At 37.6% G+C, this 14,109-nt stretch overlaps 1 protein-coding gene across 1 annotated transcript in view; it reads left to right on the top strand.

The window, feature by feature from the left end:
• Positions 1 to 261: 261 nt before the first annotated feature.
• Positions 262 to 14,109, top strand: part of LOC136862242 (homeobox protein Nkx-2.4) — a 315,747-nt gene continuing 301,899 nt past the window's right edge. The window contains exon 1 of the mRNA XM_067138871.2: positions 262 to 872. Coding sequence (XP_066994972.2) covers positions 323 to 872 — 550 coding nt within the window. The 5' untranslated portion in view covers positions 262 to 322. The remainder of the gene's footprint in view (positions 873 to 14,109) is intronic.

Here is a 14,109-nt window from a genome sequence, read left to right as displayed (position 1 = left end):
GTTACAATACATGTGTTCCTTTGCGTGGTCAGTGTGTTGTTTGTTTGCGAGAGGGGTTGAGCTGCGCGGCTCGATCGAGGCGGGGTCAACGAGCAGCGATGGAGTTGGAGGGTTCTCTGCAAGCTCGCCATTGGTTGTCATGGCGCTTGACTCCGCCCTTCCCTGTCTACTCGTGATTTATTACCCAGAATGCCTGGCGAAGAGAGTAGCAAGCAGGGGAGCCCTCCACTTGAAGAGGGCGCACTGCCGTGAGAGGAAGGAGTGTTGTAAGTTAGTAGTGTTCGGTGTGTGTACGAGCGGCGTGTTGAGGTTGTAGTAGCGCATGTCTGGGGTTGCCACCCTGGCGCTTTCGTCCACAGCAGCTGGCAGCTTCTCGCTGTTGGCCAACCTGAGCCAGCACGAGCAAGAGGCGGCAGCGGCGGCGGCACTGGCAAGATCGGCAGCGGCCGACCTGCAAGGGCTGCTGCCAGAGCTCAATGGTGCGGATCTGGCGATGTCCCTGAGCCCCAAACATAACAGCAGTCATCAGCCTCACACGACACCTTTCTCCGTCACCGACATCCTCAGCCCTATAGAAGAATCGTATCGCAAATTGGAATTGCCGCCCTCGCCATATCGTAGTAGTACTGGCGGCAGCAGTGCAGGTAGTAGTAGCACAGTAGCAAGCAACACGGCTGTGGCCGCCCCTGCACATAGTCCTGGGACAGCAGCGGCTACTGCAGCAGTCATGGCTAACCCTTACATGCAGTTGTCTCATCATCAGTTCCCGGCTCAGTACTGCAATGGCTCCGACATCTCAACGCACTATGGCGACATGCGCAACACGGCCGCGGGGTGGTACGGCGCTACTGCCAACGACCCGCGCTTCGCAAGTAAGTCGCATCCTTAATACAACAACTTTTTACCGAGTGAAATCTGTATATATAAATATTTCTATCCTAGACCTACAAGAATGAATCTGAAGAATCATTTCATTGACAGCAATAAACATACTTCTTAATATATTTTCTAGAACTAAACAGTTTTATAAATTCCAAAAGAAACTATGATAGTCGTTACATTTTAAAAAATGAAACATGCATTTTACGAAGAACATTTGTAGTGGCGTCATCCCTGCCGTTTTCCCCTATCTCATCGATAAAAACATGGGATTTTATTACGTCCTTGTTAAAGAGAAACACGCCCTATTATTTTTCGCATCCTGCGATACAATACTGAAACCATGGGGTTGCACTTCGTAAGTGAGATATATTCCTAACTATTAATTTTCAAGTGAGTGAAATCCAGATTCGCCTCTTCCTTATTTCAGAAGGAGAGTGAATAAGGACACGTTCAATAGGCCTACTGTTATTTTTATTGTAATACTTTTGTTTCGTATGTACAGACGAAAAGTTCGGAAGTTATAGTCTGCTAAATATCATATAGTTAGCTGAATGAGAACGGTCAATACTTGGGAAAAGAGCTAGACAATTCTAATTAAATTATATCATAAGACGGCCTAATTACTAAAACTTGTAAGAAGGGAAATATTTAAAATGTGGTTAAATCACGGTACTAATATAAATTGTGCACTCGAGTAAGTTTACACCTTTGTTGGTTAGAATATGCAACCTTAATCCACGTCTTAAATTGCACTGATTTATACTATGTGATATTTCTATGGCCAGCTTTTCAAGCTTAACTGTCTTGTCTCACTCGTACCTCATTGTAATATTGCCAGTAGATCTATACAGAGATAAGCATATTCAGTATCATTACAGTCTCGATCAGGAATCGAACTGTAGCGTTTCAGTGTGTGAAGCCTACAGCTGAATTACTAAGTAGACTTCATAGAGCGGGCGTTCATTTTGTTGCAACTTATTTTCAGTATTGTTACAGTTCATTTTACGTTCTCTCTGGTGGTGAAAGAGGCCGATATGAGTAATTTGAAGGCTTTTCCACGGTATAAGTGGCCAAATATCTTTCAACCTATGCGGTGGGGACGGGACTAAAGTCTCAGTTGATAAATTTTAAAATGTTAGTAGATAGGCCCTAAAGTGGAGACGAAATAAGGCTGCTGATTTCTAGAATATAGACATTGAAGCTTGTAATCATTTCCTCTAGTGTATGCCCTTCTCAGAGCGATATTGGTTACTTAAGAGTCACCATGCACCTACAGCCTACACTCTAAGAAGTCTAAGAAAACCACTTCATTTTCTTGGAGCCTGCGTAAAGCTTATTTCTGTTAACACAATGCATTTGAGAGGCTAGGTTAGTGATAAATAACAGTTAGACCTACATTTTCAGAAAGAAGTGCAACTGCGGTCTTTACACCCACAAATAGGCCTACGATACTAAAGATGCAATTTGTCACTATTTCCAAACAATAGTATTTTGTTAGTATAATTTATTTATACAATTGTTATGAGCCTTCGAAATCTGTCTTCGTTTATTGTGGAGAGAATTAGGATAATAGGCCTAATTTAAGGATTAAGATTTTACCAGACTTCATTCATATTTCATGTTCTGTAATATTTTTCTTTTTCGAAAAGAATTGCTTATTATCCTATCGTGAACAATTTAGTAAATGGAGGAAATGGAACGAAATTTAGGCAATTGCTGAGAAATAGGCCTACCGTACCGCCACTAGTAAAATTCTCACGCAGTGTAAAATAAGCCTACCACTTAGGTTGTAAGAAGATACTTATTTCAAATAGGCTATTGGATAACCCTTTTACAACGGGCGCCTTAGTAACTCTAGCTGACGGAAACTTAAACTTCAGTAATGACATCGTCGGTTTCTTATATGCATTTTAGAAACAGTGCCGTAAGTTTTTGTTACTGCTCTGTTCTAAATATTATGTTATTCCAAAATAAGTTTTGGGGGAATTTCTTGCAGTTTGTATTCAAATATAGCCTAACTATCGTACAGGCTGATAATTAGTAGACCTGTTCGAGGTTTTATTGTTATACGAACAATATACACAAACTTTGACACCAAAATTGTAGATCTAACATAACCTAGGAGAAAAAATACTCCGATAACCCGTTTCGTAACGGCTACCTCTATTGTTGACCGGATAACGTCAACAAAACTTAAATTTCGACAGAACCAAACCGATATCAGATTAATAGGCCTATATCGTCGTTGCCGGGACAAAACCTCCTATGTGAGATATTTTAGCTTAGAAATTTGGCCGGTAAGGTTCTGTTATCTAAGGTGCAATATTGTGTGAATTTGTCAAGGCATTCTCGCTCTTCATAATGGATGTGCTGCGGGTTAGTATGTCTCCAAAAAAGTTATCACATAGGAGGTTTTGTCCCGGCAACGACGATATCTGAATCAAATTTGTGGAATCACTCTTTCACTTAAATAATACCTTCAAGTTTCGTTTCGTCGTTGTCAGAAGTGCAAGAGTTTTTAATAGGTGATAAACCTGAGAATAAAGTACGGATGGCAAGGCAATTAATAAAGTGTTTGATTTGAAGGCTTAGTTTTTCACTTAGAGAAACTGAAACATGTATTTGAATTTATCGTCTATCCAGCATTTATTCCACGAACTCGTGGGCTATGTTCGTAAAAAATACATTTATCATAGTGTTCTCTTCATAGGTTACATGAAAAAACTCAAGAATATAATCCAGAACAATACATCTTACGACAAATTTGAGATTAAGTAATAATTGTAAATACAAACTATTCCTGTAACACAGTCTTACAATAAAATACAGTATTTTTTTATTCTAAGAATACAAGAGTCGTGTTTAGTAGTCGTTTATTTCTAAGGAAATGAAGTAGGCCTAAGTCTTCGAGAAACGGAATTTTTCTCGACAGTTTGTCTTATTCACATGATATAAATCCAAAACCATATAGACTATTTTTGTTATTTTTGTCATAAAAAGTCAATCCAAATAATAATAATAGACTAATAATAATAATAATAATAATAATAATAATAATAATAATAATAATAATAATAATAATAATAATAATAATTTCATAATTTTAAAATTTATTAAAACTTGCAACGAAGGGAAATCATTTAACTATCCGTTTAAGACCCATTTCAAAGGGATTTTTGCAACGTACGAACCATTTAAGTAGCCTATAGGAATGCCTATATGTGTCTTGCAGCAATCTTTGTCAAATTTTCGGCATAAACTTTCTGTTGAAAATAAATGTGTATTCATACCTACGAGGAAATTACGACCTGAAGATCAATAGAGATCATACTGTAATTGCACGCGGTACGCATACATTAGAGTGTGATTATGTTGCATTAGTCTACACAAAAGAGACTTAACGGAAAACAACATAGGCCCTATCGACGTTGCGGCTACGAAAACCACTATGTGAAATATTTCAGCTAAGAACTTTGCCCAGTACGGTTCTCCCATCTAAGGTTCAATATTGTGTGAATAATTTAAAATAATTCTTGCGTGCTGCGGGTCAGTATTTCTCCCACAATATTATCACATAGCGGTTTTCGCAGGCGCAACGACGATATTTCGAGATTAAGATTTTTCCCAGACGTCAATCCTATTTTAAGTTCTCTGATATTTCTCGAAAATAGTTGCTTATTATCGTATCGTGAAATATTTACTTTATAATATAATAAAATAACTCTTCAAGTTTGAGTAAATAGAGGACGCGGAACGAAATTTGTGCTGTTATTGAGGAATAGGTCTACCGTACTGCCGCCAGTAAAATTCTTACGCAGTGTTACTTACGCCAATAACTTATTTTAAAAGCAGAATGTGCTATGAAGCCTAAATCATCGCATGCGAGTATGACACATTAATTTTAAATTGTAATTAATAATAAATTAGTAATAACAATCTTCAGTTACTATCGATCTCAATCGCCGGCGGTGTTCTTTAACGTGCCTTCAAATTCATTTCAACCGCCCCCTCGAAATTCAGAAGATATGTTAAGTGGTTTTCTGTGCTTAAGTTCACTGGTTCGGTCCCTCCCCAGTCTCTTGTTACCTGAAGGTGTTCAAATACTCCAGCTTTACGTCGGCAGATAAAGCCGCACGCAAAAGAACTAGGTGTCTCCGAAGGCTATAAAAATAGTTAATGTGACATGAGACTAATAATATTAGTATTATTAACGAAGTTCAATTATAAATATGGGCATTTCTGGAAATCAACAATTCAATCTTGAACGCTGAGAGCGAACGACTAACCAACTGAGCCAAGCAGCCTCTTCATAAAATTTACAGATCGCAGATAGGAATGAATTTCTGTGTGAATGTTTTTATGTAGCTTAACTTATTATCACCAATAGATCACTGAAAATACTGCATGTAGCCAGTATTGAATGTGGCCGAAGTGACTGATGGAATGCCAGTATTTACAACGAAATAAGGAAATGCCATCTCTTGTTAATTCATCGGACGCTGACAGATTTTTTAAAAAATATGTTAGTAGTAGGCCTAATAATGTACTGTTTTGTATTCTCCGACATTCACGTCTTTTAGTGAATTAGAGGCAAGGTTCGGGTTAACAACTGCAGTTTAGCTTTCGATTAGGAAGCAATATGGATGCACCACGTATCTTGTTCGATCGTGGTAATGTATGAGGATGCTCAAATATGCCGTCCTAATATCGGAAGGTTTATGGCATATTAAAAGAACTCCTGAGGGACAAACTTCTGGCACCTCAACATGTACGAAAACGCAAAAGTATTCAGTGAAGTGTAAATCCGGTAACGTTATGAAATGATATGTCGTATGGCTTTTAGTGGCGGGATATCCCAGGACGGGTTCGGCTCGCCAGGTGCAGGTCTTTCTATTTGACTCCTGTAGGCGACCTGCGCGTCATGATGGGGGTGAAATGATGATGAAGACAACACATACACCCAGCCCCCGTGCCATTGGAATTAACTAATTGAGGTTAAAATCCCCGACCCAGCCGGAAATCGAACCCGGGACCCTCTGAACCGAAGGCCAGTACGCTGACCGTTCAGCCAACGAGTCGGACAGTAACGCTATTATCACGTGTCATATTACGATTCTACTCCGGGGTATTCTTTACTTATTCGCGTACTAGTTTGAAGTATACGACTGGTTGTGAAAAACTGGAATAATGATTAAATGATAGTTTTCTTTGTTTTTTACAAATTGCTTTAATGTCGCGCCAGCGCAGAAAGGTCTTATGGCGACGATGGGATAGAAAGAGGTTAGGAGTGAGAAGGAAGTGGCCGTGACCTTTTAAAATATAGCCCCAGCATTTGCCTGGTGTCAAAATGGTAAACCACGGAAATCCATCTTCAGTAAATGATTGTTTGCCATATCTTTTGCTTCAGTACAGTTCACAGGTAACGTTCCAAATTATCTAACATTACGTGTAGACCTAGAAGTCTGCAGTAAAATGTATCCAATTGTGTTTATGGAAATCAGAACAGTAATAGGCCTACTTCTTATAAATTTTAATGTTTGATCTTAATTTAAGGTTGTTTATCGCTCCTCAACTGTACGCTAACCATACCAGAGAACGGGTTCCTGAATAATATCCTTCAAAACAGACTAACTTTGCCTTAGAAAATCAACTCAGTATTTTAAAAATGTATTAAGAATTAAATGGTTTAAGAATGTATGAATTATTCGAAAATCGTTTATATTTACCGTGTTGAAGGCCCTACAGTGCAACGTCGTTGTGCCCACAAAATCCGCTATGTGAAAATGTATCTATTCCTTGGAATGAATATTTAGATTTTATTTTTACATACTGTAAGAGGATTCTTGTCCTGCTCTGCGGGTCAGTAGCCTATATTCCCGCCAACTAGGCCACATAGCAGTTTTCTAGGCGCAATGACGATATTGAATGCACAGTAATTTCGGGACAATTAATGCTAAGTAACAAGCCGATTATTTACACTCATGATAAATTACTGTATATTGGAGGATCCACTTCTACGACGCGATTAAGCACACAACCGACTGGAATGTGTTTCGATCCTAGGTAGCAAATGAGCGTCGAAATTCTATGCCTACAGCCATTCAAAAACAGTATGTAAAAATGACGAGAACAACGATTCACTCAGAGAGAAATGTGTATAATCTAACTGAATGTAATACATTTGAAAACACTCTTTTACACATTTGAATGTTGTTCTTGTAGGCTACGAAGAAATGTTATTAAACTGAACTTTTCCAATATATTTTAAAAATTTACTCCGATACATTTCAGTGTAGCCCACATTTTCTCCCTTTCTTTCATCCATTATAAGCCTATTATTTATTTATTTATTTATTTATTTATTTATTTATTTATTTATTTATTTATTTATTTATTTATTTATTTATTTATTTATATTTGAGACCATACGATGGAGATGGAAAACAAAGATAATGGATGTACGACTACTTTGATAAACATTCAGAAGTCAGAAAATAGCCTACATTTCCGATCATAATGGCATGCTGGTTTTGTTTAGACTATGTAACGGCACTTTTCATTTTAAGGCGAAGTACACTGGAGACTTAGGGTGATGCGTTTTTTTGTATCACGGCGTCATTTCTTCTGCGGTCCATAAATAGGTTGTATCATAATTTTTAAATGCATTTATCTCCTTACGTACATCTTTTATCTTCTAACTTATTTTTTTCCTAATGGTTTACCGCACAGTAGGAATGTATGTTTGCATGAAGTATTTACCCACTCCTAAAACCAAAACATAACCCCATGGCGCAACAGTCCCGAAGGACTTTGGCCTACCAAATGACTGCTGCTCAGCCCAAAGGCCTATAGATTGTGAGGTGTCGTGTGGTCAGCACGACGAATCTTCTCGGCCGTTATTCTTGGCTTCCTTGACGGGGGCCGCAATTTCACTGTCAGATGGCTCCTCAATTGTAATCACGTAGGCTGAGTGGACCTTGAACCAGCCCTCAGATCCAGGTAAAAATCCCTGACCTGGCCGGGAATTGAACCCGGGGCCTCCGGGTAAGAGGCAGGCACGTTACCCCTACACCGCGGAGCCGGCCATTTACGCAATCCTACAGTATAATATATTTAAGGTTGAATTTTCTTTCCACATGAGCAAATAAAAATGAACACAACGAAAATTGTTCTGATGGACTGCATATCAAAATGCCGCTGGAAGAGCATTGTCAGATACGTGGTACTGTTTCTTCCGAGCAACAAGGGTGTGACTTTTCTTCTCTTAACTTCTATTTGCATTGGTTGTATGATGGACCATGACAGACTTCGTTTGAATTTTGTGTATATGTGATAAGCTACTTCCCCGTGAAATCGACTACTGCCCGTCGCCCCAATGACATCACCGGTGGGCTCACTGAAATAAATTTAACAGTAGGCCTATTTTTTCAGTAGGCCTATATTTTTCTGCGCGTTCGTTTCTTTGCACTCAGTTCGTACGGAGCATTCCGTTAGGGTTTGTAGGCTATGCCAATAAAAAACTCACATCTTATTATATTAACATGTTACAGATTGTCTTGGTGTTACTGATTTTTATATGTAACTTGAATCTTGTCTATCCTTCAACGGTGAACGTGCGAATGTGGAAATCATTTGATAAAACACCTCCGTTTTCTGTAGGGTCTCTGGTAGTGTGTGCAACTGAGAAAAACCTACTTGGATTAGAACGGAAATCAATGGAACTTGAACGCTATCGCTGTATTTTCAGAGTGTGAGAATGTAAGAAACGGAAAAAATCCATAATAATAATAATAATAATAATAATAATAATAATAATAATAATAATAATAATAATAATAATAAATTGACAATGTTAGCGTAAATTTACGAAGTTGTAATTTGAGGGCTAAATGAAGGATTAGATTTTCTCAGACAAGTAAAACTGCTTTTATATTTAGGATAACAGAGCATGTAAAGAAGTTTGGAGTATTATGTACAGTAAGTTATCTGTTGATATCGTGGAGGGATTCGATCCACGGACTTCCAAAGGATGGTTCCCAGAACTGCCATGGTTCAGACTAATCGCTATGTCAAGGTCGTGGATGGAAATGAGGGTGAGACGGAAATCTATAGCCTAAGTACTAAAATTTTAGTAATTGTCGTACAAAATAGGCTGCGTAGTCAAACTTTCGCACTATCAACCAAACACTATAGAATTTGCGCTAAGTAGGTCAATATCAATCTATGTAACTGGGTATTTATATAAGGACTCACTACTTCTTTTTTTTTTATTTTGCTAATGGTTTTAACTTCGCGCTAACACATCGTAGGTTTTCGGCGACGCATGGATGGTAAGGGCTAGGATAGGGAAGGTAGTGGCCGTGGTTTTAATTAAGGTATAGTGTTTGTAGGTTTCGTACGGAGCCTTCAGCTAGAGTTTATATGCTAATAAAAACCTCACATCTTGTTATATTAACATGTCACAGATTGCCTTGGTGTTATTGATTTGTATATCAAACTTGAATCATTTCCATCCTTCAACGGCGTGGAAATCATTTGCCTGGTGTGAAAGTGAGAAACAACAGAAAACCAATTCAGGGCTGCAAGATTGGTATTCGAACATACCATCTCCCGAATGCAAGCTCACAGCTACGCAACCATAATCGCATGCCCAACCCGCTCAGTCTACAGTTAATTCAAACACAAAATTAATTTAATATAAAACACAGAAAGTAAATTTTGGTGATTGATTTCACCGGAATTTTATCTTAAAAGTCGTGCAAGTATAGGCCTCTGCTGTACTGCAGTGTTCAGCGTGCTTCTTAATTGGAAATGAAGAGTAAATTTTGATACCAGATATGTAATAATGTGTTCTTATAAATGTTTAAGCCACTGCAAAGATCCAGAATTGAGAGTTAATAAAAAAATACGATTGTTTCCCATTTATTTCAGGAAATTGCATAATGTCTAGATATGTTTTACAACGTAGGCTTATTGTTATTCTGTTAAAACATTAAAAAAGTAAAAAAAGAAAATAATAATCAGGATTTATTACATAAATTGAAGTTGAAGTATCATCTGTAACCTAGTATTACATTTTCACGTATCTTGAATGTTAAAGTATAATTTGGGTGTCGAAATAATAATCACGTGATCTATTAGAAGTGTATATAGGCCTATCAAGCCCGCTTGACCCTCAGTTGACACGCATAGTTACGCTTTTGACACTGACAAGATTCTTTGCGGCTGGCAGAACATTAACATTGAAATTCACCCTATCGGTTTCCGCGTGCCAAACAATAATTATACAAGCAATTCTTATTTGCTTTTTGATCAATTTGAATACATCAATCAACACTTTTAGACTAACACATTCAATACAGTAAGCACTGGAATGTTATACTCAACAAACTACATTCGTTTTTAACAATGTGATAAGATTTTAATATTTTCCCTCAAGAGAGAATATAAGATAGGTATTATAAAGTGACATGAAAGGGAATTGCTGTAGGCATATATTTTAATGTGTGTTTATATTTTCGATTATGGTGAGGTCTTATGTACTGTAATTTCAAACATGCCTTTGGGGATTTTGGCTGTTTTTTTCTATTGTCTCTGAAGAAGAGAAATGATTTTTTTGGAACATGTACGATGATGAGATGAATTAATTAGTTATCACCATCTACTAATTGGGTAAATCAATTGTATTGACAAGCGGGCCCTTATTAGCTTTGTTTTCTCACAGGTTGTTAAATCATTAGTAAGTTAGTCAATAAGACTGTCTATCAGAAACCGAAAATGGTCAAGTTCATTAATGCTAATGTATTCATTTTGATACAGTGAACAGAATATTCCGATCTTATGAGAGGATTGCCGTCTCCAGTTTCTAGGTCCGATATGAAGTCCTTAAAGAGCACCTTGAAATCACAAATTGTACTTTATATTGCTATAAATGAAACCATGCACATATTGAACATTTTGGTTAACATTCCTGATCGTTACTCGTCTCAGGTAAATACTCAAAGGGTTTAATGTTGGTGACTGCCGGCTTTCCTAGTAACTTACGTTAATAACTTACCGATAACAAATTCTAACATCTAGGCCTGCTGCACGTAGAACTTTCATTTACAGAAGTTGGGCCTAGAATGCCTATAGTTTCGTACTAAGAAATTCGGGAGGTGATTGTTGTTCGGAATAAATATTGACGTTAGTCCAGACTTGTAGCCGCTAATTAAGAATTCAATTGAAAAATATTTTTTTCTTTTCCTTTTTGAGAATGATTCCGTTTCCATGATTTAGTTTGTCATGGTAGCTCACCACCATGTTGGCTCTAATTTAATTCCCAATGTTACCTTGAATTTAAGACTGGTCTGAAAATTTGGATACACTCAGAGTTCGTTTTCAAGATTGAATAGAGAAGAGGATTAAAGAGGATTAGACCATAATACGATTCTTGAAGTGGTTTTCAAGGTGTCACACTTCAACTCTAATAAAATTTGCCGCTGTTCGGGCCAATGGTCATATCTCACAATGCTCTTCCTATCAATTATATCCTTTACGACTGGTCACGTCGTTTTCCTTTACACATCAGCATACGAAAATGAATATAACGAAAGTTGTTCTGATGGACTGCACATCCATGTGGCTGGGAGGCGTGGCCAGTCTTAAGGATAATAATGGATATGCAGAGCGTTGTGAGATATGACGTTTTTCCCGAACGGTGACGAATTATATTCCAAGTTCTAACATGAATTAATCGTAATCGATTACGACACTATAAACTTCAAGCTTGCTTTCGTTTAGGTCTATCGTAAATGATTTCAATGTTATCGTAACTGGTAATGGAAAGGTAGCGTAACATAGATTCAATGTATAAGCTATACCTGTATATCTAAAACTTGTCCTGACTGACTGACTGACTGACTGATTCATCATCGCCGATTAAAAACTACTGGACATACAGAAATGAAAGCTTGGGGATACATTTATGTATTATAGTGTAGGTACTCGCTAAGGAAGGATGTTTAGATATTCCGTTGCTAGCGGTGAAAAGGGGGATGAAATTTTTAAATAAGTATATCGTCGTTGCCGGGACAAAACCTCCTATGTGATAACATTTTTGGAGATATACTAACTCGCAGCACATCCATTATGAAGAGCGAGAATGCCTTGACAATATTCACACAACATTGCACCTTACATAACAGAACTTTACCGGCCAAATTTCTAAGCTAAAATATTTCACATAAGAGGTTTTGTACCGGCAACGACGATATATATGTCTCAAAAACTTTACAGTACAAAGACTGGTATTCTGAATCTCCTTTAAAAATAAAGGGACGCGAATTTTTTGTGTCCTTAAAATCCACTTAAGGGGGTAGAATTAAGTGAAAACGGGTTGAATGCTTTTTATGAGGATACTTACAATCTCAAAATCTGAAGATGTTACAGACGTAAAAATTGGTTCATGGAATCTCCTTTAAAAATAAAGAAACACGTATGTTTTTGTTTTCGGAAAGTCCATTTAAGGGGTGGTGGAGGGTTGGAAAGAAGTGAATAAGGAGTTGAATTCTTTATATGAGGATACTTATATCTTAAAAACTGAAGATGTTACAGACGTTAACAATGGTATTTGGAATATCTTTAAAAAATGAAGAAACGCGTATTTCTTTGTTTTCGGATAAAATCACTTACGGAGGGGGAGAGGGGGTAAAAAGAATGGAAAGAGAGTTGAGTTCTTTTTATGCGGATACTTATACCTAAAGAACTGAAGATGTTACAGACTTGAAAATTTGTGTCCTTTAAAAATAAACACGTATTTTTGTTTTCGGAAAGGTCATTTATTGCGGGAGGGTGATGAAGAGAATTGAAAGAGTTGAGGATATCTCAGAAGGTGAAGATGTTACAGAGATGAAAATTGGCAATTGGAGTCTCTTTTGAAAATAAAAATGTGTTTCTGTTCTTGGAAAATCCACTTAAGGGGGTGAAAAGAATTGAAAAGAATGTTTAAATGAGTATATCTGAGAGTATTTCTCATAAACTTAACATGTTACACACGCTAAAATTGGTACACAAGAACCTTGTTTATCCGGATTAAGTGGGACCGGAACTCATCCGGATGATTGAAAATCCGGATAATCCGGAAAAACTAAAAAAGTACAGTACATGTTATACATTAACATAACGTCGTTGCCGGGACAAAACCTCCCATGTAATAATATTTCGGAGATATACTGACCCGCAGCACATACGTTATGAAGAGCGAGAATGCCTTGACAATATTCACACAATATTGCACCTTATATGACAGAACCTTACCGGCCAAAGTTCCAAGCTAACATATTTCACATAGGAGGTTTTTTCCCGGCAGCGACGATAAGTTGTACAGTAATGCCTTTCTTTCAATTATACAAAAATATAAGAACACTTTTCTTACCTTTACAACCCTGTTTTATGCACTAAAAGAATGTGTGAGCATTTTCTGTTTTACATTTCGATGGCTTTCTTTTAAAACCTCGTATGTCCAAATGTTCTTCCTACCTATTATATCCCTTAATACTGGCCACGCCTCCCGGTCATATATTTGTATGCAGTCCATCAGAATAATTTTCGCTGCGTTCATTTTCCTTTGCTAATGTCTAAAGGAAAATGGACCTTAACGTACCGTATTGTAGGGATGTTGATTGCATGGCAAATTTACACAGTCCTACAGTATAATTTATTTAAGGTTCATTTTCCTTTACAAATTGGCAGAGGAAAATGATCATAACGAAAATTACTCTTTTGGACTTCACATAAATATGGGACTGGGAGGCGTAACCAGTCTTAAGGAATAAAATGGATAGGAAGAGTATTCGGACTTACGAGGTTTATAAAGAAAGCCATCGATTTGTATAGCATTTACGCGCAGCACGATCACGAAGACGTTTTACTATTAGCAGTTCTACCAGTGTGGTTACAGTCTAGGATTATAAACAGGCCATCAGTTTGTCCAGCTCCATGGTTGCATCTCCATGAGTCATAGTTTCATTTGATGAAGCGCCGGTTTCATTTTCTAATTCACCATCACTCTCGTCATTACCTGCCGAGGAACAAGAGGCAATAACTTATTCTCTGTCATTATGCCGTAGCCTGAATCACAGTCATTTTTCAACCAGTCATTTAAGTCGTTCACATCTACGTCCGAGCATCCGGGAATGTGTGCAAATGAGTCAAGGAACTCAGAAGAGTCCACAGTTTCCCATTCTT

Source organism: Anabrus simplex, chromosome 1 (assembly GCF_040414725.1).
Source record: "Anabrus simplex isolate iqAnaSimp1 chromosome 1, ASM4041472v1, whole genome shotgun sequence".
Taxonomy (NCBI): domain Eukaryota; kingdom Metazoa; phylum Arthropoda; class Insecta; order Orthoptera; family Tettigoniidae; genus Anabrus; species Anabrus simplex.
The sequence above is the reverse complement of the archived record's forward strand: the minus strand, read 5'-3'. Positions and strand labels throughout refer to the sequence as shown.